The sequence below is a fragment of the Oncorhynchus mykiss genome, chromosome 26 (genome assembly GCF_057628025.1).
Source record: "Oncorhynchus mykiss isolate SJ-2025 chromosome 26, ASM5762802v1, whole genome shotgun sequence".
In the NCBI taxonomy this organism is placed as follows: domain Eukaryota; kingdom Metazoa; phylum Chordata; class Actinopteri; order Salmoniformes; family Salmonidae; genus Oncorhynchus; species Oncorhynchus mykiss.
The window spans coordinates 22,556,992-22,583,701 of NC_143047.1; the positions used below are offsets into that span (position 1 = coordinate 22,556,992).

At 44.0% G+C, this 26,710-nt stretch overlaps 1 protein-coding gene across 2 annotated transcripts in view; it reads right to left on the reverse strand.

Moving 5' to 3' along the window:
- Positions 1–8,290: 8,290 nt before the first annotated feature.
- Positions 8,291–26,710, reverse strand: part of LOC110506631 (spondin-1) — a 141,373-nt gene continuing 122,953 nt past the window's right edge. Inside the window, exons 8-16 of one of the 2 annotated variants that reach the window (XM_036963482.2) lie at positions 26,113–26,314; positions 23,546–23,686; positions 16,844–16,919; positions 15,855–16,037; positions 14,098–14,268; positions 13,496–13,663; positions 13,100–13,264; positions 10,287–10,580; positions 8,291–9,519 (exon numbers count right to left, since the gene is read on the reverse strand). In XM_036963482.2, coding sequence (XP_036819377.1) covers positions 9,356–9,519; positions 10,287–10,580; positions 13,100–13,264; positions 13,496–13,663; positions 14,098–14,268; positions 15,855–16,037; positions 16,844–16,919; positions 23,546–23,686; positions 26,113–26,314 — 1,564 coding nt within the window. In that variant the 3' untranslated portion in view covers positions 8,291–9,355. Of the gene's footprint in view, positions 9,520–10,286; positions 10,581–13,099; positions 13,265–13,495; positions 13,664–14,097; positions 14,269–15,854; positions 16,038–16,843; positions 16,920–23,545; positions 23,687–26,112; positions 26,336–26,710 lie in introns of both variants that reach the window. The other variant, XM_036963481.2, reaches the window with a different exon arrangement.

Below are 26,710 nucleotides of genomic sequence, written 5' to 3' on the forward strand. Positions count from 1 at the left end.
TATAGGGTGACTTCTCAGAAAAGTACTGCAGATGAGTGCCTGATTATTATATTTACACAACATTTTAGTAATTTAGCAGATGTTCTTATCCAGAGCGAATTACAGTAGTGAGTGCATACATTTTCATACTTGTTCATACTGGTCCCCCATGGGAATCGGACCCACAACCCTGGCATTGCAAGCGCCATGCTCTACCAACTGAGCCACATGGGACATGTACAGTGCTTAATAACATGGATGTGACACGGGTTATGTTCTCATGTAAAAAAACTGAATATCAGAATCTCAGAGCTCTCCAATTGTATGTATAAATCACTTCAACACCTGACCACTCTAACCAGCTGTGAAACAGTCAAGACCTTAAAGTCCTGGTTAAATCAAAGTTAGATGGAAATAAAGATGCAAACACAAGTTGGCACATGATGGGAACTGTTTTGTATTGGCTGAGAAAGTACAGTATGGATCATACGCCTGTCCTATATCAGTTCAGATGATGTGATTGTAGATTTGTTGGCAAGGGGAATTGAGTCAGTAATTTGTCTTAAACACGGCACAGTGGTCAAAATATGATTTAGAGATATGTGGGGTGCGTTCAATCAAATATACCACATTCAAAACAAGTATGAAAGGGTTATACTCCACATAAAATACATTGAAGAAAGGTCAAGTGATCAATCATTACTTTTTAAACTATACACTACTTTTTAAACTATACACTATGAGAGAGAGTGAGAGAGAGAGAGAGAGAGAGAGAGAGAGAGAGAGAGAGGGAGAGAGAGAGAGAGAGAGAAACAACATTATGAAATAACACAAAAGGAATCGTAGTACCCCCAAAAAGTGTAAAACAAATCAAAATGTATTTAAGGTTCTTTAAAGTTTCCACCCTTTGCCTTGATGACAGCTTTACACACTCTTGGCATCCTGAGGTAGTCACCTAGAATTCGTTTCAATTAACAGTTGTGCCTTGTTAAAAGTTGATTTGTGGAATTTCTTTCCTTCTTAATGCTTTTGAGCCAATCAGTTGTGTTGTGACAAGGTTGGGTTGGTATAAATAAGATGGTCTTTTACCAAATAGGGCTAAGTCCATATTATTGCAAGAAAAGCTCAAATAAGCAAAGAGAAATGACAGTCCATCATTACTTTAAGACATGAAGGTCAGTTAATCAGGAAGATTTCAATAAGGAGGAGACCGCGTGAATCAGTCCTGCTAACGGTCATTAAAGAAAGAGACTTGCATGGGCCAAAAAACATGATTAATGGACATTAGACCAGTGGAAATCTGCCCTTTGGTCTGATGAGTCCAAATATGCGATTTTTGGTTCCAACCGCCGTGTCTTTGTGAGACGCAGAGTAGGTGAATGGATGATCTCTGCATGTGTGGTTCTCACCGTGAAGCATGGGGGTACTTTGTGGGGGTACTTTTCTGGTGTCACTGTCTGTGATTTATTTAGAATTCAAGGCACACTTAACTGCATGGCTACCACATCACTCTGCTGCTATACGCCATCCCATGTGGTTTGCGTTTAGTGGGATTGTTATTTGTTTTTCTACAGGACAATGACCCAAAACCGACCTCCTGGCTGTGTATGGGCTATATGAAGGAGAGTGATGGAGTACTGCATCAGATGTCTTGGCCTCCACAATCACCCGACCTCAACCCAATTGAGATGGTTTGGGATGAGTTGGACCGCAGAGTGAAGGAAAAGCAGCCAACAAGTGCTCAACATATGTGGGAACTCCTTGAAGGCTGTTGGAAAAGCATTCCAGGTGTAGCTGGTTGAGAGAATGCCAAGAGTGTGCAAAGCTGTCATCAAGGCAAAGGGTTTGAAGAATCTCAAATATTAAATATATTTTCAGTTGTTTAACACTTTTTTTCCTCAATCTGTTTGGGAGAATGCCAAGAGTGGCTACTTTGAAGAATCTCTTTTTTTTTTAAACCCTTTTTTGGTTACTACATGTGTATGTGTTATTTCATAGTTTTGATGTCTTCACTATTATTATACAATGTAGAAAATTGTATAAAAAAAAAGAAAACCGTGGAATGAGTAGGTGTATCCAAACTTTTGACTAGTACTGTACATATACGTATCTATCTACAGTGCCTTGCACGTGTTAACAATGTTGTAGCATTACAACCTGTAATTGAAATGGATTTTAATTTTAAAAATATGTATTTAAAAGGAAGTGGTGCATGTATATGTATTCACCCCCTTTTTATAGGAAGCCCCTAAATAAGGTGCAACCAATTACCTTTAGAAGTCACATAATTAGATTGCACATAGATGGACTTTATTTAACTAAGTGTCACATGATCTGTCACACGATCTCATTATATATACACCTGTTCTGAAAGGCCCCAAAGTCTGCAACACCACTAAGCAAGGGGCATCACCAAGCAAGCGGCACCATGAAGACCAAGGAGCTCTCCCCAGGCAAAGAGGACATTAATCAAAGAGACAACAAAGAGACCAAAGATAACCCTGAAGGAGCTGCAAAGCTACACAACGGCGATTGGGGTATCTGTCCATAGGACCACTTTAAGCCGTACACTCCACAGACCTGACCTTTACGTAAGAGTGGCCAGAAAAAAAGCCATTACTTAAATAAAAAAATAAGCAAACACGTTAGGTGTATGGAAGAAGGTACTCTGGTCAGATGAGACTAAAATGTTTGGGCATCAAGGATAACGCTATGTCTGGTGCAAACCCAACACCTCTCATCACCCCGAGAACACTATCCCCACAGTGAAGCATGGTGGTGGCAGCATCATGCTGTGGGGATGTTGTTCATCGGCAGGGACTGGGAAACTGGTCAGAAATTAAGGAATGATAATTGGCACTAAATACAGGGAAGTACTCGAGGGAAACCTGTTTCAGTCTTCCAGAGATTTGAGACTGGGACAGAGGTTCCAGAGGTTGACCCTAAGCAAACTGCTAAAGCAACACTTGAGTGGTTTAAGCGGAAACATTTACATTTCTTGCCTAGTCAAAGCCCAGACCTCAATCCAATTGAGAATTTGTGGTATGACTTAAATATTGCTGTACACCAGCGGAACCCATCCAACTTGAAGGAGCTGGAGCAGTTTTGCCAAAACGTATAGAGACATACCCCAAGATACTTGCAGCTGTAATTGCTGCAAAAGGTGGCTCTACAAATTATTGACTTGGGGGGGGAATAGTTATGCATGCTCAATTTTTTTTTTTTTTTTGTCTTATTTCTTGCCAGTTTCACAATAAAAAAACATTTTAATCTTCAAAGTAAATCAAATGATACAAACCCCCCAAAATCAATTTTAATTATAGGTTGTAAGGCAACAAAATAAGAAAAATGCCATCTATCTTATTGATCTATCTATCTATCATATACCTGTATATGCAGGCCAAACCATTACAATCTTATGATAGGCTTCCAGTCTGAATAGTTGTGTTTTTCTGCGGGTGAGTCCAGATCCCCTCAGAGTAGCATGTGTGGTGGGCATAGACACCCTCCTAGGTGTTTGAGTTATACGTGTTGGGCTGTTGAGATAAGAGAGGTGAGCCAGCAGAGTGTGAGGGTATGTATAAGTGTGGGGAGAGGCTGTAAGGCACAAATCCTAGAGCCACATAACAACCACTCTTTATCTAAATGCAGCAGAGCAGATGGATGAATGTTAGAGTGTGGGAGAGAGGAGGAATGGGTGTGAGTGTCTGTACTCTTGCCATGACTGTACATGTGGGTTTCTAGTTTGTGTGTGTGTGTGTGTGTGTGTGTGTGTGTGTGTGTGTGTGTGTGTGTGTGTGTGTGTGTGTGTGTGTGTTTGTGTGAGAGAGAGAGCAGGAGGTGTCACACCACAGGGGGAAGAATCCAACACACCAACATATGGATACACCCTCAGGCTAACAGATACACTTCTTCAGGCTTGACCACCCACCTGTTGGGTTATCTCTTGTCCAACAAGATATGAAATATTCTATATTTGTGGACTTCATGGACCTCCACTTTGTTGATATCATGGCTAACAGAAAGAGTGAGAGACAAACAAATATTGAGTGGAGAGGAAACAACTCATTAGATTTGATTGAGGCTTGAGGGAGAGAAAAGGATCGTTTGGGTTTAGGTTACGCAAGACATTTGTTATGTCTAACGATCTTCTTTATTATTTAATACATTATTAAACACTTGTATTATTTCTGAACTCATCCGTTGCTCTAGCTTTAATTAAACAATGACTAGCGGCTACCAAGCCAACCGCCACATTGTTTGGAGTCCTTTGGCATTGCTGTAGAACAGCAGTCAATTTCTGATTAGTGCATGGTGAATTCCCGTGAAATGCGTTTCCCAAGCAACAGCGAGATAACATGATAGGGAATTTGTTTTCTGCTATCGCCAGGATGGGGTTTTCTTTTCTCTTTCTGCAATGGGGGAAGAAAGACAGTAAATAAAACAAAAATGTATATAAAAATGTAGACAAGACTAAACAAACTATCCATAGTAAATGATAAATTATACTCAACCATATTGACTGACTGAGCCTCTGTATGACACCTGCCAGCAGAAACAATTGCATAATATATACATGTAATATGCTGGGCCAGAGAACATGGATAAACAAAACCATGACTAACTAAATGTGAAAGTCACCCAGTAAAATGCTACTTGAGTCTTAAAGTATTTGGTGTATATATACTTAAAAGTATCAAAAGTAAATGTAAAAGTGAAAATATACCTAAGTTTGAAAAGTAAAGCGTTTGTGTTTAGTGAGTCCACCAGATCAGAGGCAGTAGTAATGACCAGAGATGTTATCTTGATAAGTGCTTGAATTGGACCATTTTCCTGTCCTGCTAAGCATTCAAAATGTACTTTTGGGTGTCAGGGAAAATGTATGGAGTAGAAAATACATCATTTTCTTTAGGAATTTAGTGGATTAAAAGTAAAAGTTGTCAAAAATATAAATAGTAAAGTAAAGTACAGATAACAAAAAAACTTCTTAAGTAGTACTTTAAAGTATTTGTACTTAAGTACTTTACACCACTGGCATTAAATTATAACATCGCAGCTCAGTGCCAGTCTATAGACATGGTGTGTTTAACGAGATGACCAACCTTGTTCTGCCATGCCACATATGCACCAATATTGATATGAACAGTCGTAGTCAGTCCTACCCACCGTCACCTCCCCTCCCTATACGAATTTATCACTGCCATGGAGCCCAATTGAGGTCTATACATTTGTGGAAAAGAGCTTCTGGATGTCTGGTCTTCATATTGATTTTTACTAGCCTGGTTTATGAAATCTTAGATTTCCTCTGACTCCTTGTCCAGACGGATAGAGAGACTGGCCAGGGAAGGAAGGAAGGAGCTGCTGTATTTCCCAATGCAGTTTGAAAAATTTAAAATCAAGTTATTGTTATTTTCTTCTCCTTTTCTTTCTTTCTCTTTCGTCTTGCAGTCTGTCAGCAGTCTGTCAGCAGTCTGTCAGCAGTCTGTCAGCAGTCTGTCAGCAGCTGGGATGATTTGAGTGTCAGGCACATCACAGGGCAATTATCTCAGAGACACATCTATCCTTTTAGCCACGCTAGACTGAGATGTGTAGGTGGTTAACCCTTTCCATGCCCTGCTTCTGCAGCTCAAGCCATTCTGATCACTGCAGCTAAAAAGAGAATTCAGACACCCATTACATGAGAATGAAAGAAAGGCACGTTTGCCAAATGAGAGGGTGTAAGGTGCTTATACTGTAAAATACCCGTAATATTAGGTTTCCAGTCATTTGATATATTGGACCAGAGCTCATACAAGTACCCAATAAGAATAGCCATGTTTGGTCATAAATTCGTTTTCACATTAATATTCACTGAAAGCATGCAACATTTGCATAATGCGATTGAACAAATTGGAATTCCATTGCTTATCTCCTAGGTTCCGCTTTGTGTGGTAGTTAAATAAAATCACAGCTCCTATAGCAACAGTCATTTCTTTCAGCTCTAGGGCTTTTGACATTTTCTGACTGACTCCATATGAGGAATTGTACAAGCAAGTGTACAAGCTCCATATGTACGAGCAGCCACCTGCTGTGTTTTAAAGCAAGTGTTGGGTTTATGTAGATTTGTTTTTGGGAAAGATAAAGAAAACAAATGCAGGACCGAAACACTTTATTACCTGAATCTCAATGTGCTCAATAATGATTCAAATAACACCAAAAGTCCCCGGGGAAGATATGTATTTTATATTAAATGTCTCATAATGAATGTTTTAGATTACTCTGTGATGATATATCACCATAAGTCATCAATTACAGTACAGCATCATGATGTTAGGGCAGATTTACTATTTTGTTTCTTCCAGCTCCATTTCCACATGACAGTTTCAGTCTCTCTACTGTTAATACATGTAAAACTATTCATGCCAACTTCACACTATGCACAGTCAATGCACATTTCAATGCAAAGGAATGCAGAGGAATGTATAGTCTCACCATACATTATGCAGTGCCATTGCAGCACAAACAAGGTTTTTCCTACTAGTGGCTTTATCAATGTTTATATCACAGAGCACTTAACATACCGAATAAATACTTCTCACTGGACTCAAAGTTTTTCATCAGTCAACTTGAGATCTCACCAGCAGTAGCCTAAAGGCAGTCTGTGATAGAGAGGTAGACATCACATCTATTTTGAGCCCACCTATCCTGCCTTGTTGCCAACAGGGAGAGAAGGTGGAGAGAAGCCAGAAAGCCAGCCCTCTGTCAGAGAAGAGACAGTTCATGTTGATGGATGCCTTATGGGTACTCTGGAACACTCCCACACAGTCGACCACTGCACTGCCCCCAGTCTGTGTGTGTAAAGCTGTAGCACCGCCCCTATTTATTGTGGGCAACGTTTCAAATAGGCCCGCAGTGGCGAGTCCTGGAGAGCTGCTTATGATCTGCTGTGAGTGGTTGCTGTGGCAACAGTGAATGCAAAAAACAACGCCTGATGAGGCCCCGGGGGGAGCGCTTTGAGGCGAGTCGCCGTGTGCTGCATTCTCACTCACTCACACTCGCACACACACATCACCAGCATCAACGATCTTATGCAACTCTTTATCTCACATCTCTCTTCTCCCATTTAGCCACTACCACCATGGATATTTAATGTATATTACAGCAGATATCACCTTGACAATTCATGTTGGAAATCTCCCAAAGCTGCAGTGTGAACCTAATGTGTGGTTGTTATGGCATTGTGTATATCATTGTAAAGTGTGTTTGTGTTGCATTATTCACCTTTTCCCTCTGAATTCCACCACCCATAGGACACCATCATATCCCTCAGACTGTCAAAGGTCGAGTCAGACTAATTTGAATATGTTCCTCAAGATGGCCACCAGTGCATGACATCTCTGTTCAATTATTTCCCCTCTCTTTACTCTGCTTGGTTTAAGTGAAATACTACTTAATGGAGACACAAATTGAAACCAAAGCATGTTGCTTTAATGAGCAAAGCTGGCAACTAACTGTCCCTAATTGTGTCACTGTGAATATCTTTCGAAGATGAGCTCAGACTATGAGCAACCTGGGTGCATTCAGCAAGGCACATCGTTGTACAACTTTCAGATAGCATGTAGAAATATAGCATGTAGAACAAACATGCCTCTCTGACATGTAGAATAAGGAATCATATCAGCTCTACTCATGACATTTCTATCTACAGCGTTTCCTAATGTTTGGATACTGAACATGGCCCTCATGACTGTGTCTAGGTCCAAACGTTGATGGGACGAGGCACATGTCTCACTGTATGAGACTGATGTTGGATTTCCATACATTTCTGACAGAGTGAAGTGGCTTAATATGTGGACCTTTTACACACAATCAGCACTAATCACAGTGTTGCCCGAAGGCAAAAAATAATAAAACCCTCAACACTTCAAGGCTCAACACTAAATAGGTATCTTCTGCCACCGTTTGGTCAATGTGTGTATGTACTGCATCACCGGGAAGCGCACCCTTCTGCAGACCAGTGTTACAGTGCTGCTTATGCAGCTCCCTGCCTAGACACTCACATGTCTCTGGTTATGGGTTGAGAAAAATGAGTCATGATAATCAAGTATGCTGTTACAGTACTATGTATGACCAAAGTGTATTGAAATAGCACAGGCTTAGATGGCACCTACTGGTGTACTGACTCCACCTGTCAAACCAAAAAGAACTCACTTCTAATCAGCTTATAGTCTCCATCTAGTGGCCAAGAGTATGAAATGCATTGGTTTATGTATTGTGTGCAAACATTTACCTCAATTTAAATGCTATTCAAACAAAAATAAACATCCATATGACAATTTCTAACATTTACTTTTATTGTAAAGGTGATATATTCCAAAATATGAATATGTTAGAGGAGCAGAGGAAAAAGACACATAAAGACATGTAAAAAACACCTACACAAGACTTGGGTAAGACTCTTGGGTGATATTGTTATCAAAAAATCCACAGCAAAAAAAATAAAAATGATCTTATAATAACAATGCACAAAATCATAGAGATTTCCGTTGCGGTGTGTCTACATGAACAGTAGTACAGCTGAGTAAAAAGTCATACAGGAGATTTCTTGATCCTAGAAACATGTTTTTTTTTCTGAAGGATTATAAAAATGCTGGAATGGCTGGGTAACTGTGCTTTAAGTTCTGGGATAATATACACTGCCAAAGAGGATACTACAGGATATAGCCTAACAGTACTATCGCTTATTAAATCAATTGGTGTTTTCATCATTATCATTATTCAAGAATATTATACCACAACAAGTTTACAGTAATCTTGCAGAAGAATTCTATATGTAACAGAGCTAGTTTATTGTACACACAGAGGGAAATCAGTCAGGTTCATCATAGGCTAGGCGTTATTTGGGGAAGCCTAGCCTAGATCCTCTCTCAAAATGGCTGTTTGTTTTAGGCTCGAGAAGAGACCAAGGGAATTCCTTCCTTCCTTCTTGTAAAATAACCCATGACCATTGACCTGGAAGGATGGATCATTTCAGAATTTGCCAAACACTTTCCAACCTCTGACTAGAGGTATATACAGAACCAGTGTACCTTCCCCAATCTAGAATCTTCAACTCCCAATCTAGAATCTTCAGACTCAACCCTGGATTAAACCAAGAGAGATTAAGGTCCTTGCCAGCCCTAAACAGAGTGCATTGGATCATTGAGTGACACTATGCCACCTCACGCTCCGTCCCATAACCAACTTGCCCATAGGCACAGATCTAGGATCAGTTTACAATCCCCAATCCTAACCTGAACTGTCAGAGGGGAAAACAACTGAGCTCACACCAGTGTTTATGGGCAACCTCCACCCACTCCGTACCCATCCCATCCCCGTCCTGCCCACCTTGGTCCATCTAGCAGGGGTACACGTTACACGCTCGGATCTCCTTCCTGTCCTTGCAGCTGGGGAGCTGGGCGCTCTTAAGCCTCTTTTTGGCTGTCATGAGCCGCTCCTGGATCCCCCCGCCACACAGCTTGGTACAGTCCGTCCAGCTGGACCACGGCCTCATCTTACAACCTGATGAGAAGGAGAGAGAGAGTTTATACAATTTCGTTGAAAATTGTTCCATGTTAAAGAATAGCAATGATCATATTGAAGATACTGACTATCAAACCTGACTGTGATTTAGTTTTCTATTAGTACATTTACATGCACACTAATGCAATATGAACACATATGCAATATTAAACTGGTTATGGCAGTTGGCAGAATATTCAATAGTCATGTAAACAAATTCCTCTGCTCATCTTAATCGGGGTAATGTCAAAAGAAATAAGTCATTATTAGGACATGTAAACACCTTAATCGGCGTGCCAGCGGTGTATTTGATCTGTGAATGTGATAGCACCAGCCGAGTGCCTCCCTCTTTAGAGCGAGTAAAGTGTGTTCGGAACAACTGAATGTACATGTCTTAGAAGTAGTTTTCACATACAAACTTTATATGTCCCAACTCAGAATCAAATATGCTTCTCACAAATAACATGTTCGCCGTGGTAGAACATCAGGTAGCCTGATTTCAGAAGTGTCCATGTAAACAGAGTTATTAGGGAAATCCTTCTTCTTGCATTGCATGTAAACATTTTAATCAAACTATTATATTAACCTGACTATCCACAATAATCACATTATTGTGTGCATGTATCCACACTCTATAATTTAGCTTACTAAATTAGCTTAATGTGATGACAGTGATGATGATTACATAGTTGATGATGATGCAAATGATAATGACTATAACACTGCTGCTTACAATGGTTATGGTGGTGATAATGAGTCCCACCAACCTGGGTGTTCAGCAGGTGACATGGTCTCCTCCCCCTGTGGACCCCCCTGTTTGCTCCTCCTCTTCTCCCTCGCCTCCTTGCGTCGTTTCTTCTCGTCGCTGTTGACCTGGCCCTGGCCATCATCGCGGTTACACTTCCTGATCTTACACTTCTTCCTCTGTACTGTCTCGGGACACGAGTCCCCTCCGAACTGGGGCTCCAGCTTCACTATGCGTGTCCTTATCATGTGACCTTTACCACAGGATTTGTTACACTCAGACCACTCCGTCCACTCTGACACCATACAGTCTGTCGCTGTACAGAGAGAGAGAGAGAGAGAGAGGGAGTAAGAGAGACAGAAGAGAGGGGGGATGGGAGATAATGAAGAGGGGGATAGGGTGTAGTAAGAAAGGTGAAGAGTTAATATGGGAAGAAAGCTTGTAGATACACCTCATGACTTTGCATTAGTGTTCCTTATTCTAAACATAACACAATATGAATCCCCTGGAAACAAATTCTCTGACTTATGTCCATAACGGGAACATTCTTAAAGAACTGCAAGGATGATTAGGGCTGGCCAGAATTATACGGCCAGCTTTATCCCCTCACTAAGACTGAGGGAAGACCAGTTAACAAGCTTTTTCACCCTAATACAATGACATGTGTGCCGAAGTTAAAGCTGGTTATTTCTGCCTTTTAATCCCTTTCTTCACAATACAGCCCTTAAATTAGCTCCCTCATTTTCTAGGGAACAGGAGAAAGGAGAGGAGAAAGAGAGTATTTTCCTATGGTAATGTGTCTGCCAGTCCCGTACCTGACTAGAATATACAGTTGAAGTCGGAAGTTTACATACACCTTAGCCAAATACATTTAAATTCAGTTATTTACATTTCTGACATTTAATCCAAGTATTAATTCCCTGTCTCAGGTAAGTTAGGATCACCACAATATTTTAAGAGTGTGAAATGTCAGAATAATAGTTGAGAGAATGATTTATTTCAGCTTTTATTTCTTTCATCAAATTCCCAGTGGGTCAGAAGTTTATATACACTCAATTAGTATTTGGTAGCATTGCCTTTAAATTGTTTTACTTGGGTCAAATGTTTTGGGTAGCCTTCCACAAGCTTCCCACTATAAGTTGGGTGAATTTTGGCCCATTCCTCCTGACAGAGCTGGTGTAACTGAGTTGGGTCTGTAGGCCTCCTTGCTCACAAACACATTTTCAGTTCTGCCCACACATTTTCTATAGGATTGAGGTCAGGGTTTTCTGATGGTCACTCAAATACCTTGACTTTGTTGTGCATAGAACATTTTGCAAGTATGCTTGGGGTCCTTGTCGATTTGGAAGACCCATTTGCGACCAAGCTTTATCTTCCTGACTGATGTCTAGAGATGCTGCTTCTATATATCCATGTAATTTTCCTACCTCATGATGACATCTATTGTGTGAAGTGCACCAGTCTCTCCTGCAGCAAAGCACCATCCACAACATGATGCTGCCACCCCCATATTTCATGGATGGGATGATGTTCTTCGGCTTGCAAGCCTCCCCCTTTTTCCTCCAAATATAATGATGGTCATTATGGCCAAACAGTTCTATTTTTGTTTCATCAGACCAGAGGACTCCCAAAAGTACGATCGTTGTCCCCATTTGCAGTTGCAAACCGTAGTCTGGCTTTTTTTTATGGCGGTTTTGGAGCAGTGGCTTTTTCCTTCCTGAGTGGACTTTCAGGTTATGTTGATAGAGGACTGGTTTTACTGTGGATATAGATACTTTTGTACCTGTTTCCTCCAGCATCTTCACAAGGTCCTTTGCTGTTGTTCTGGGATTGATTTGCACTTTTCGCACCAAAGAACGCTCATCTCTAGGAGACAGAATACGTCTCCTTCCTGAGCGGAAGGATGGCTGCGTGGTCCCATGATGTTTATACTTACATACTAGTCTTTGTACAGATGAACGTGATACCTTCAAGCGTTTGGAAATTGCTCCCAAGGATGAACCAGACTTGTGGAGGTCTACCATTTTTTTTCTGAGGTCTTGGCTAATTTATTTTGATTTTCCCATGAATGTAGGCCTTGAAATACATCCACAGGTACACCTTCAATTGACTCAAATTATGTCAATTAGCCTATCAGAAGGTTCTAAAGCCATGACATCATTTTCTGGAATTTTCCAAGCTGTTTAAAGGCACTTAGTGTATGTAAACCCACTGGAATTGTGATACAGTGAATTATAAGTGAAATAATCTGTCTGTAAACAACTGTTGGAAAATCTACTTGTGTCATGCACAAGGTAGATGTCCTAACCGACTTGCCAAAACTATAGTTTGTTAACAAGAAATTTGTGGAGTGGTTGAAAAACGAGTTTTAATGACTCCATCCTAGGTGTATGTAAACTTCCGACTTTAACTGTATATAACCGATTAAGTCAGGCTTAAATGTAAGAGCACATGGGCACTTCTGGTTTCCAATGGAGGAGCAGCTTGAGGAAGCTGTTCCCTCTCATATAAACCAGCTAATAACCCACCAGGGTATTCCCATGATAAACCTATCTGGGAGAGTTTGGGCTGGAGATGAGTCTATGGGCACTCCTAACGCAGATGTCAACCAGATGTGTACACCCTAACAAGCCAAGTGTCTTTTAAGTGTGTATGCATTTGGATATGATAGGGAGAGTATTATAAGCAGATGGATGTTAGGTTGCACAATGAAGATACTAATCAGCATTATCATGAATTACATATGTGCAGTACTGTTTTAGTTGGTGTGTCCACACATGAATAAAGTAGGTTCGCTCCAGTGTGTGTGTGTGTGTGTGTGGGTGTGTTCCTTACGACACTCTGGCAGCATGCACTTCTCCACCTGATCCAGGTCCTCTATACACTCTCCCAGCTCCACAGGAGACTTGAGCACGCGCTGCCTCGTCCGCATGCCCTTCCCACACGTAACACTGCAGTCACTCCAGTCAGACCACGGAGACAGCATACAGGGAATGGTGTCTGTGCACACACAGAATCAGTGTCACACACAGTGTCTATCTGATTTCATGCAGTTGGCATTTGTTGTGGTGTGTGTAAGTGTACAGGTGTGTGTACAGATGAGCGTGTGTGTGCATGTGTATGTTTGTTTGTATAAGCCTGCTCATGCTTATCTGTGTGAGTGTGAGTGCGTGCGTGTGAGTATGTGTGTGTGTGAGTGCGTATGTGTGAGTGCGTGTGTGTGTTACTCACGACACTCTGGCATCATGCACTTCTCCACCTCCAGCACCTCAGCCCCACAGATGGAGCCGTCCGGGGGAGGCATCTTCACCATGCGTTCCCTTCTCTTCATGCCCAGCCCACAGGTGGCACTGCAGGAGTCCCACTCACCCCACTCTGTCACCAGACAACTGTTGGGGGCTAAAGAGAGGGAGAGGGGGGATCAGACAGTTAAGAGGGGAAAAGGCGGAGAGGGGGAAGGGAAGAGGAGGAGCGAATAAGAAGGGGAGTGGGTGTGTTCAATGGGAGAGACAGAACTTAATCCACATATGTATTACTTTGTCCTGTAATCAGGCATAATTATACATCATCCTAATAGTTTGAACAGTACATTTGAATAATTTAGCAGATGCTCTTCCACTGTGAATTGATGCACACAATGAGCCTCATTTATCTACAGCATAGAAATACATAGATTTGTTTGTATGAAAAATGCATACACAGATTAATCAAAAGTTTCCTATACCTCGGAAAATGTTTGTTCACCTGATTAAAAACTAAAACTTTGGTAAATGCAGCAATGTTTGTGATAATGACTTTGTGAACCATTGATTTCAGGGGTTAAAGCTACTCACTGCATTCCTCGTTCACAATACACTTCTCGTTCTCCTCAGTAGGCAAGGTACACACAGAGCCATCGTCAGGGAACTGCTTGACGTAGCGTTCCCTGGACCGCAGGCCCATCCCACATGACATGCTACACGGAGACCAGGTGATCCACTCTGACATCGTACAGGTGGACCCTTCTGAGAGGTCGGGGGCAAAGTGCAGAAGGTCACAGTCAGATATGGCATTTGAGTTGCATTCAAGATTTTAATGTCGTTACAGTGTTAGTAGCCACATCATACTTTATATAATCACCCAGTGTATAATGCATCTACATCATGGGACCTTCTGTTAGTTTCATTTATCATAATAAGACAGTAGGAGTCTATGAGCATCCATGTCAGCTCATGGCCATTACAAGAGCTTGTACCAGTATGCCTGTACCCACAGTGTTACCCAAGAGCTTGTACCAGTATGCCTGTACCCACAGTGTTACCCAAAAGCTTGTAACAGTACGCCTGTACCCACAGTGTTACCCAAAAGCTTGTACCAGTATGCCTGTACCCACAGTGTTACCCAAGAGCTTGTACCAGTATGCCTGTACCCACAGTGTTACCCAAAAGCTTGTACCAGTATGCCTGTACCCACAGTGTTACCCAAAAGCTTGTAACAGTACACCTGTACCCACAGTGTTACCCAAAAGCTTGTACCAGTATGCCTGTACCCACAGTGTTACCCAAAAGCTTGTACCAGTACGCCTGTACCCACAGTGTTACCCAAGAGCTTGTACCAGTACGCCTGTACCTACAGTGTTACCCAAGAGCTTTGAAAATGCATGAGCTGTGAACACATTTATGCAACAGAAATGTTTCTCCTCATTAAAAACAACCCCCTGCTGTTGTTGCATTATGTTAAGGTGGGAGGGAGGGAGGGAGGATATGAGTCGTTCTGGGTGAGACTCACATGGATTTATATCTAAAACCCTCCCTCTCCAGACTGAAAGACTCATTCAATTCTGCTCAATAAAGCAGCTCATCATTAATAAGATGAGCAAATCATTAATGAATCATTATTAATAAGCATATCATGAATAAGAGCCCCGAATAAGAGCCCATGTGTGTGTGTACGGGACCCTTACACCCCCCCACCACACACACACACACACACACATCCCAAGCCTATTTTATTATTCATTAGTCTTTCACTGCAAGCAGCAAAGACGTGATGCCCCCTGTGTATATTCTCATAACTTGTTATATGTCTTTTAATAAAGCCTTAGTATCCACTGTGGCCTCCCAGCAGCTTTAGCCCAATACACATTTTATAGGCTTGTCTCAGAAACACAGTGTCCCTCTCACCTCTATGCTGCTACAACTTTATTGGCTGAGCTACAAATGAGCTGGGGGCTTAATCGATGACCCAACACCAATAAAGACCTACAGTAAACCAGATTTTACCTTTCCCTGTCTTGACTCTTTACAATAACCTATGAAATGCTAACAAAGATGACGTCCACACTAATAAAGCTCCTAGAGCTCAGGGACTTGGTCGGATGTTGAAGTTTGTTTTTAGATGGGTGTTTATACACCAAGACAGCAACAAGAAATACACATTTCCAGATTGTATCCTAGATTGTATTGCACTATATGAGTTCATGTCAATATACATTTGTGTAACGGGGGTGGTAATGGGGGTGGTTAATATATCAGCTTGTAAATCTGAGGTTAACCTTTGGTCGAAACCCCGCCATGTCTCATGAGCTGCCTAGTACATCCAACATACTGACCCTCGTCGCTGCAGCCGGGCCCCATGCAGGGCTCAAAGTCCTGGGTGTGAGGACAGGGTACACTGAGGTCCAGCTGGGCCTTCAGCATCCTCTGTCTCATCCTCTTGCCCTTGTCACAGGTGGCTGAGCTGCAGGCTGACCAGGGAGACCAGTTGGAGTAGATGCATGTCTCTGGAGTGTCGTCTGGAGGGAGGGAAAATGGGAACAAGAGAGACAGCAAGACAGAGAGAGGGATGGAGGGAGAGAAAGGGTGGCAGAGGAGGGGAGGGTTTAGAGAAAGAGTGAGAGCGAGAGAGAAAGAGAGAGAGAGATAGAGAGGGAGGAGAAGGACATTAATCAAATGAAGGGCACAAACACAAACGTTCAAAGTCATAACTAGTTATGTGTTTCCTCAGGTGTGTGTTGAGTGCCTAAGCCCCTATTCACTAAGTGATGTGCTATTGAAACACTGATCTGACTCAAATCAAACATCTCTGTTCCTGGGACATGTTAAGGAGTGAAAGTTCAAATCGGAACAATCTCAAATGCAGAATTACTGATTTATTGAAAATGCCACTACTGATCAAATCTGCTTACGATTCCATCTGTGCAGCATTCCCGAGAGAGAGAGAGAGAGAGAGAGAGAGAGAGAGAGAGAGAGAGAGAGAGAGAGAGAGAGAGAGAGAGAGAGAGAGAGAGAGAGAGAGAGAGAGAGAGAGAGAGAGAGAGAGAGAGAGAGACAGAGAGAGAGACAGAGAGAGAGAGAGAGAGAGAGAGAGAGAGAGCGGCAACATGGAGGACGATTATACTGGGTTAACTAATTCAACTGTTTCTCAAGCTCTGGTTCTAATTTCACACTCCTGGAGATGGGCAGAGGGAGAATGAGAGAGAGCGAGAGACATGCCTTTCTCCTCTCTCTTGCTTATCGCTCCTCTGTTACAACCTTTGTTGGCAGAGTTGGGGAGATACAGGGACGCAGAGGGGAGAGAGAGATAAAGAGAGACACAGACCTTCCTCTTTCTCCTCCTGGGCGATATCAGCCACAATGTCATCCACGTTATCAGGCACGACGTTGCACTGCTCTCCCTGCGGACAGACAAACACAGGCCTGCGTTGTGGAATACATACTACTCTGTTGTGATAAGATCCTCCGTTTGCCTCTGGCGGCTATCAGACAAAGGGGGTAAACAGGGAGGTCAGCTGATACATCCTCTCACCTTCGCTTGAGCTCACAGATACACGTTGTCGCTATCTAGCTAGCATATTTAGGTTTTCTACTTCCGGCGCCGACAGAGATGGCCGCCTCGCTTCGCGTTCCTAGGAAACTATGCAGTTTTTTGTTTTTTTACGTGTTATTTCTTACATTAGTACCCCAGGTCATCTTAGGTTTCATTACATACAGTCGAGAAGAACTACTGAATATAAGATCAGCATCAACTCACCATCAGTACGACCAAGAATATGTTTTTCGCGACGCGGATCCTGTGTTCTGCCTTACAAACAGGACAACGGAGTGGATCCTATGCAGCGACCCAAAAAAACGACTCCGAAAGAGAGGGAAACGAGGCGGTCTTCTGGTCAGACTCCGGAGACGGGCACAGCGCGCACCACTCCCTAGCATTCTTCTTGCCAATGTCCAGTCTCTTGACAACAAGGTTGATGAAATCCGAGCAAGGGTAGCATTCCAGAGGGACATCAGAGACTAACGTTCTTTGCTTCACGGAAACGTGGCTTACTGGAGAGACGCTATCCGAAGCGGTGCAGCCAACAGGTTTCTCCACGCATCGCGCAGACAGGAAAAAACATCTTTCTGGTAAAAAGAGGGGCGGGGGCGTATGCCTTATGACTAACGTGACATGGTGCGATGAAAGAAACATACAGGAACTCAAATCCTTCTGTTCACCTGATTTAGAATTCCTCACAATCAAATGTAGACCGCATTATCTACCAAGAGAATTCTCTTCGATTATAATCACAGCCGTATATATCCCCCCCCAAGCAGACACATCGATGGCTCTGAACAAACTTTATTTAACTCTCTGCAAACTGGAAACAATTTATCCGGAGGCTGCATTCATTGTAGCTGGGGATTTTAACAAGGCTAATCTGAAAACAAGACTCCCCAAATTTTATCAGCATATCGATTGCGCAACCAGGGGAGGAAAGACCTTGGACCATTGTTACTCTAACTTCCGCGACGCATATAAGGCCCTGCCCCGCCCCCCTTTCGGAAAAGCTGACCACGACTCCATTTTGTTGATCCCTGCCTACAGACAGAAACTAAAACAAGAGGCTCCCACGCTGAGGTCTGTCCAACGCTGGTCCGACCAAGCTGACTCCACACTCCAAGACTGCTTCCATCACGTGGACTGGGAGATGTTTCGTATTGCGTCAGATAACAACATTGACGAATACGCTGATTCAGTGTGCGAGTTCATTAGAACGTGCGTTGAAGATGTCGTTCCCATAGCAACGATTAAAACATTCCCTAACCAGAAACCGTGGATTGATGGCAGCATTCGTGTGAAACTGAAAGCGCGAACCACTGCTTTTAATCAGGGCAAGGTGTCTGGTAACATGACCGAATACAAACAGTGCAGCTATTCCCTCCGCAAGGCTATCAAACAAGCTAAGCGCCAGTACAGAGACAAAGTAGAATCTCAATTCAACGGCTCAGACACAAGAGGCATGTGGCAGGGTCTACAGTCAATCACGGACTACAGGAAGAAACCCAGCCCAGTCACGGACCAGGATGTCTTGCTCCCAGGCAGACTAAATAACTTTTTTGCCCGCTTTGAGGACAATACAGTGCCACTGACACGGCCTGCAACGAAAACATGCGGTCTCTCCTTCACTGCAGCCGAGGTGAGTAAGACATTTAAACGTGTTAACCCTCGCAAGGCTGCAGGCCCAGATGGCATCCCCAGCCGCGCCCTCAGAGCATGCGCAGACCAGCTGGCCGGTGTGTTTACGGACATATTCAATCAATCCCTATACCAGTCTGCTGTTCCCACATGCTTCAAGAGGGCCACCATTGTTCCTGTTCCCAAGAAAGCTAAGGTAACTGAGCTAAATGACTACCGCCCCGTAGCACTCACATCCGTCATCATGAAGTGCTTTGAGAGACTAGTCAAGGACCATATCACCTCCACCCTACCTGACACCCTAGACCCACTCCAATTTGCTTACCGCCCAAATAGGTCCACAGACGATGCAATCTCAACCACACTGCACACTGCCCTAACCCATCTGGACAAGAGGAATACCTATGTGAGAATGCTGTTCATCGACTACAGCTCGGCATTCAACACCATAGTACCCTCCAAGCTCGTCATCAAGCTCGAGACCCTGGGTCTCGACCCCGCCCTGTGCAACTGGGTACTGGACTTCCTGACGGGCCGCCCCCAGGTGGTGAGGGTAGGCAACAACATCTCCTCCCCGCTGATCCTCAACACTGGGGCCCCACAAGGTTGCGTTCTGAGCCCTCTCCTGTACTCCCTGTTCACCCACGACTGCGTGGCCACGCACGCCTCCAACTCAATCATCAAGTTTGCGGACGACACAACAGTGGTAGGCTTGATTACCAACAACGATGAGACGGCCTACAGGGAGGAGGTGAGGGCCCTCGGAGTGTGGTGTCAGGAAAACAACCTCACACTCAACGTCAACAAAACTAAGGAGATGATTGTGGACTTCAGGAAACAGCAGAGGGAACACCCCCCTATCCACATCGATGGAACAGTAGTGGATAGGGTAGCAAGTTTTAAGTTCCTCGGCATACACATCACAGACAAACTGAATTGGTCCACTCACACAGATAGCATCGTGAAGAAGGCGCAGCAGCGCCTCTTCAACCTCAGGAGGCTGAAGAAATTTGGCTTGTCACCAAAAGCACTCACAAACTTCTACAGATGCACAATCGAGAGCATCCTGGCGGGCTGTATCACCGCCTGGTATGGCAACTGCACCGCCCTCAACCGTAAGGCTCTCCAGAGGGTAGTGAGGTCTGCACAACGCATCACCGGGGGCAAACTACCTGCCCTCCAGGACACCTACACCACCCGATGTCACAGGAAGGCCATAAAGATCATCAAGGACATCAACCACCCGAGCCACTGCCTGTTCACCCCGCTATCATCCAGAAGGCGAGGTCAGTACAGGTGCATCAAAGCTGGGACCGAGAGACTGAAAAACAGCTTCTATCTCAAGGCCATCAGACTGTTAAACAGCCACCACTAACACTGAGTGGCTGCTGCCAACACACTGACACTGACTCAACTCCAGCCACTTTAATAATGGGAATTGATGGGAAATGATGTAAATATATCACTAGCCACTTTAAACAATGCTACCTTATATAAATGTTACTTACCCTACATTATTCATCTCATATGCATACGTATATACTGTACTCTATATCATCGACGGTATCCTTATGTAATACATGTATCACTAGCCACTTTATACTATACTATGCCACTTTGTTTACATACTCATCTCATTTGTACATACTGTACCCGATACCATCTACTGTATCTTGCCTATGCTGCTCTGTACCATCACTCATTCATATATCCTCATGTACATATTCTTTATCCCCTTACACTGTGTACAAGACAGTAGTTTTGGAATTGTTAGTTAGATTACTTGTTATTACTGCATTGTCAGAACTAGAAGCACAAGCATTTCGCTACACTCGCATTAACATCTGCTAACCATGTGTATGTGACAAATAAAATTTGATTTGATTTGATTTTGATTTGATATTTAGTTATTTAACTTTCTAGCGAACGGGGAGGTGATATGGGGACATGCTGATAATGGCATTCAGCTGTCATAACAACAGAGGTCTGCTTAGGGCAAGTGACAAACGATCAGAGTGATAGGGTGTGTGTGTGTGGGGCTGGTGGGGTTGCTGTGTGTGTGGGGCTGGTGGGGTTGCTGTGTGTGTGGGGCTGGGAGGGGTTGCTGTGTGTGTGGGGCTGGGGGGGATTGCTGTGTGTGTGGGGCTGGGGGGGTTGCTGTGTGTGTGGGGCTGGGGGGTTGCTGTGTGTGTGAGGCTGGGGGGGTTGCTGGGCGGGGTTGCTGTGTGTGTGGGGCTGATGGGGTTGCTGTGTGTGTGGGGCTGGGGGGGTTGCTGTGTGTGTGAGGCTGGGGGGGGTTGCTGTGTGTGTGCGATTCCATATCAAATTAAAGTTTATTTGTCACGTGCGCCGAACACAACAGGTGTAGGTAGACCTTACAGTGAAGTGCTTACTTACAGGCCCTAACCAACAGTGCAATTTTTAAGTAAAAAAATAGGTATTAGGTTAACAATAGATAAGTAAAGAAATAAAAAAAACAACAGTAGAAAGACAGTGAAAAATAACAGTAGCAAGGCTATAACTGTAGCGAGGCTATATACAGGCACCGGTTAGTCGGGCTAATTGAGGTAGTATGTACATGTAGGTATGGTTAAAGTGACTATGCATATATGATGAACAGAGAGTAGCAGCAGCTTAAAAGAGGGATTGGGGGGGGGTGCCAAAAGCCCGGTAACCATTTGATTACCTGTTCAGGAGTCTTATGGCTTGGGGGTAAAAGCAGTTGAGAAGCCTTTTGGTTCTAGACTAGAGAGAACAGTCTATGACTGTGGTGGCTGGGGTCTTCGACAATTTTTAGGGCCTTCCTCTGACACCGCCTGGTGTAGAGGCCCCCTACCTTCTGTAGTGCCTTGCGGTCGGTCGGAGGCCGAGCAGTTGCCGTACCAGGCAGGGATGCAACCAGCTCTCGATGTTGCAGCTGTAGAACCTTTTGAGGATCTGAGGACCCATGCCACGTCTTTTTAGTTTCCTGAGGGGAAAAGTGCTTTGTCATGCCTTCTTCACGACTGTCTTGGTGTGTTTGGACCATTCTAGTTTGTTGTTGATGTGGACACCAAGGAACTTGAAGCTCTCAACCTGCTCCACTACAGCCCCGTCCATGAGAATGGGGGTGTGCTCGGTCCTCCTTTTCCAATCATCTCCTTAGTCTTGGTTACGTTGAGGGATAGGTTGTTGTTCTGGCACCACCGGCCAGGACTCTGACATCCTCCCTATAGGCTCGTCGTTGTTGGTGATCAGGCCTACCACTGTTGAGTCGTCTGCAAACTTAATGATGTTGGAGTTGTGCCTGGCCATGTAGTCGTAGGTGAACAGGGAGTACAGGAGGGGACTGAGCACACACCGCTGGGGGAGCCCCAGTGTTGAGGATCAGCGTGGCAGATGTGTTGCTACCTACCCTCACCACCTGGGGGCGGGCCGTCAGGAAGTCCAGTATCCAGTTGCAGAGGGAGGTGTTTAGTCCCAGGATCCTTAGCTTAGTGATGAGCTTTGAGGGCACTATGGTGTTGAACGCTGAGCTGTAGTCAATGAATAGCATTCTCACATAGGTGTTCCTTTTGTCCAGGTGGTAAAGGGCAGTGTGGAGTGCAATAGAGATTGCATCATCTGTGGATCTGTTTGGGCGGGATGCAAATTGGATTGGGTCTAGGGTTTCTGGAATAATGGTGTTGATGTGAGCCATTACCAGCCTTTCAAAGCACTTCATGGCTACGGATGTGAGTGCTACGGGTCTGTAGTCATTTAGGCAGATTTCCTTTGTGTTCTTGGGGACAGGGACTATGGTGGTCTGCTTGAAACATGTTGGTATTACAGACTCAATCAGGGACATGTTGAAAATGTCTGTGAAGACACCTGCCAGTTGGTCAGCACATGCCCGGAGCACACGTCCTGGTATTCCGTCTGGCCCCGCAGCCTTGTGAATGTTGACCTGTTTAAAGGTCTTACTCACGTCGGCTACGGAGAGCGTCATCACACAGCTGATACTTCCATGCATGCCTCAGTGTTGCTTGCCTCGAAGCGAGAATAGAAGTGATTTAGCTCGTCTGGTAGGCTTGGGTCACTGGGCAGCTCGCGACTGAGCTTCCCTTTGTAGTCTGTAATAGTTTGCAAGCCTTGCCACATAAGACGAGCGTCGGAGCCGGTGTAGTACGATTCAATCTTAGCGCTTTGCCTGTTTGATGGTACGTCGGAGGGCATAGTAGGATTGTGCTTCAGTGTGTGAGGATCAATATATTGATAAAGACTATGAGTAGATGGAGAGATTCCAGTTGAGTCTGCCAGGTTGGATGCTGTGTAAATGCTATAGTCCACTGACATTTACATCACTGTTCAACACACTGTTCTCTTCAAACGGCACCTATACAACTAACATCTATATCTACAGCTGTATTGACTCACAACGTCTTCAGTTAGACACTGGAACAATGCAGAGGAAGTTAAAATAAAGTTCCTTTCTTCTGAAAAAGATGTATCTTCCTCTCAGTGTCTGAAGATTTTAAGTTGACATCTCTAGTTCAATACACCAATATGTTCCATTGTCCTGTTTGTTTACCTTCTCATTTCGAGTCGTATACCGAAACAACGTTATGAACACAGGCACATAATCAAATGTTTGTAACCGCTTCGAGATCTTAGAGCGAACCTCAAACATGCCTTGACGTGCATGAAATCAGGTTGTGTTGGTGACAGCTGGAGGGAAAGAACATGAGGAGTGAGTAGAGCATGAGACAGAAAGAGGATGGAAATAGGAAGTGAAGTGAGCAAAGAAAGAGGATCGAGGCAACAAAAGTGGGAGAGATATAGCAGCCAAAGGAATGGAAGAAATGGAGAGAGATGATTGGATGAACAGACCTTTCGGGCGATGCGCTCCACAACTACCCTGGCCACGGGGGTGATGGCGCCCCCCTCAGGGTCGTAGAAGGGGCTCTGAGGGTGGTCCAGGCTAGTCAGGGGGCGGATCTTCTCCTGAGGGACTGTGGGCTTGTTGGGAGACTGGAGGTCAGAACACACACACACACACAAATGAAGAGTCAACATAGATACATGACTTTGCTTTTCATGTCAATATGTGTTCCATTGTAGTATTGAGGAACAGTGTCATGATGTCAGTGATGAAATATGTATTTGCAGATAACCTTGAAAGGTTGCAATAGGTCTCTTCATGTGCACTATGGAGGTATACAACACATCTATAATAAAGTCTCGTCCCAGCACAAAACATATACGGCCTCCTAAGACTGGCAAACCTAGATTATACAAGTCACAAAGCCACATCCACTAAAACAACATGAATCCATCGATCTTGGTCAGGGACACTGTGAGTTATGGGGTTATGTGGTGAAACTGTTGTCATTAGTCTGCAGCAAACGTCTGCTAGCAGGGGGCTAACACAGCAAACACAGCCACAGGGCTTCTGAAGGCACAACACTGTAAAACAAGCCATCCACTAGTCTGAACATGAAGGGTTGACATGTCACTTCGTAAAAGTGCTGTTGTGTTATGGTGATCAACATCTTTCACACCTGTGAACTTCTGATTCAATTACAATGTACAGAATGTGGTTGCTATATCACTACAAATATCCTACTGTTTCACCCCAGTGGAGAGCAGAGTCACACAGTGAGAGAGAACACCACAGGAGGTTACCAGGAGCTGTTTTAACAACTCCAAACGTCAACTTCAGGCTTCCTGAAACAACAGAGACCACTAGACACCGTTCAACAATAAAACACTCTACAACCTCATTTCATAACTCTTGACCGGTTCTTACACAACGTGTTCTTTCTTCCACCCAAGTACACCGTAAGTATGTCTGAGGCTCCAGACATTTGATATGAGTAAGGTCATTGTTGGGGCGAGCCAAATCAAACAGGGGAGTAACAGTTCAACAGGTTCGTCTGTGAACTCCCAGGGATCAGCCAAAGGTCTGTCTGTGAGCTCACACAGCACAGCGCAGTCATAGACTCTCCTCAACCAGTCTGTCCATATGGAAAATAATATATTGACATATATACGGAGTGTACAAAACATTAGGAACACCTGCTCTTCCATGACAGACTGCCCAGGTGAATCTTGGTGAAAGCTATAGTACCTTATTGATGTCACTTGTTCAATCCACTTCAATCAGTTTAGATGAAGTGGAGGAGACAGGTTAAATAAGGATTTTTTTAAGCCTTGAGACATGGATTGTGTATGTGTGCCATTCAGAAGGTAAATGGAAAAGACCAAATATTTAAGTGCCTTTGAACGGGGTGTGGTAGTAGGTGCCTGCCGCACCGGTTTGAATGTGGCTGTCACGTTCTGACCTCTATTTCCGTTGTTTTGTATTTATTTAGTATGGTCAGGGCGTGAGTTGGGTGGGCAGTCTATGTTTGTTTTTCTATGTTTTGGGGCATTTCTATGTTTTCGGCCTAGTATGGTTCTCAATCAGAGGCAGGTGTCATTAGTTGTCTCTGATTGAGAATCATACTTAGGTAGCCTGGGTTGCACTGTGTTTGTGGGTGATTGTCTATGTTAGTGGCTTGTGTCAGCACAGGTCTCATTTTGTAGCTTCACGGTCGTATTTGGTTTATTGTTACTCTTTTGTATAGTGTTCAGTCTTTCTTTATTAAAGATTCACCATGGACACTTACCACGCTGCGTATTGGTCCTCAGATCCATCTCGCCTCTCCTCTTCAGATGAAGAGGAGGACGGCCGTGACAGTGGCAGGAACTGCAATGCTGCTGGGCTTTTCACGCTCAACAGTTTCCCATGTATATCAACAATCGTCCACCACCCAAAGGACCTCCAGCCAACTTGACACAAATGTAGGAAGCTTTCGACACCTTGTGGAGTCCATGCCCCTTGTGGAGTCCATGCCCCTTGTGGAGTCCATGCCCCGTTGAATTGAGGCAGTTCTGAGGGAAAAAGTAGGTGCAACGCAATAATAGAAAGGTGTTCCTAATGTTTTGTCCACTCGGTGTATATACGTTTTGACAATATCTTAATATTATTTTTGTGCTAGTCGGCTGTACAGGCACCAAAATTCCAGTATTTTTCCTTCATAGCTTGTTCTCCATCTTCTTTTTAAATACTGAGCCAATTTGTTTTCAGCACATTTATTTCCATGACTGATCAAAAGTCGTTTTGTCATGGCTCTCTCTTGTCCCTCTGCAGCAGACGTATGTTTGGAACATCGCATTGCAGTATCGAATAGTAAGAATCGCAATAGATATCATAATGGCACCTAAGTATCGTGATAATATGGTATCGTGAGGACCCTGGGAACTCCCAGCCCTATAAGAAGTGTTATTTTATACAGTAGGTGGTGTGAGTGATGTCTGGGGCTTGCGCTCCAGGGTTATGGTTAGAATCACTGTGGTAGAGAGAGTGTGAAGATTAGAGCGTGTAGTTGTGACATTTTGAGGGGGTCACTGACCTCATAGGTGACCCCATTGTCGGTGCCTGCATCCCAGGGGATCATATCCTGGACAACCCTCTGGGCCCAACCACACTCCTTGGTGCAGAGGTCCTCTGCAGACAGCCCCACGTTCCAGTCAGGGCTGGGCCCCAGCATGGTGAGGAAGGACATCAGGTGACGGGTACGGTCCACTGAGAACTCAGCTGACGGGGCAGCACGACTGGAGGACAGAGAGAAGGGACTATTTTGAAGAAAGTCACAATTGCAATAACTGTGATATGTGATGTTTTACCTACCTTTAGTTGATCAATGCACTGATTGCAAGTCACTCTGGATAAGGGTGCCTGTTAAATGACTAAATATGAAAAGTAGAAGAGAGAAGAGAGAGAACAGAAATACTGACTGAAGTCCCTAAAAAGCATGAAAAAGCGAAAGAGGGATAGCAAGGAAAGGGAGATGATGACTATATGAGGAAAGGATGATAGAAGCGGTACTTAAGTCCACAGAGATGTAGAGAAGTTTCTTTGCTGCCTCAGGCATGCCCTGCACATCCAGCTCACCCCCTACAACAGTTCAACACAGAGCCGCCAGCCAGAGGTAAAGAGTAATAAACACC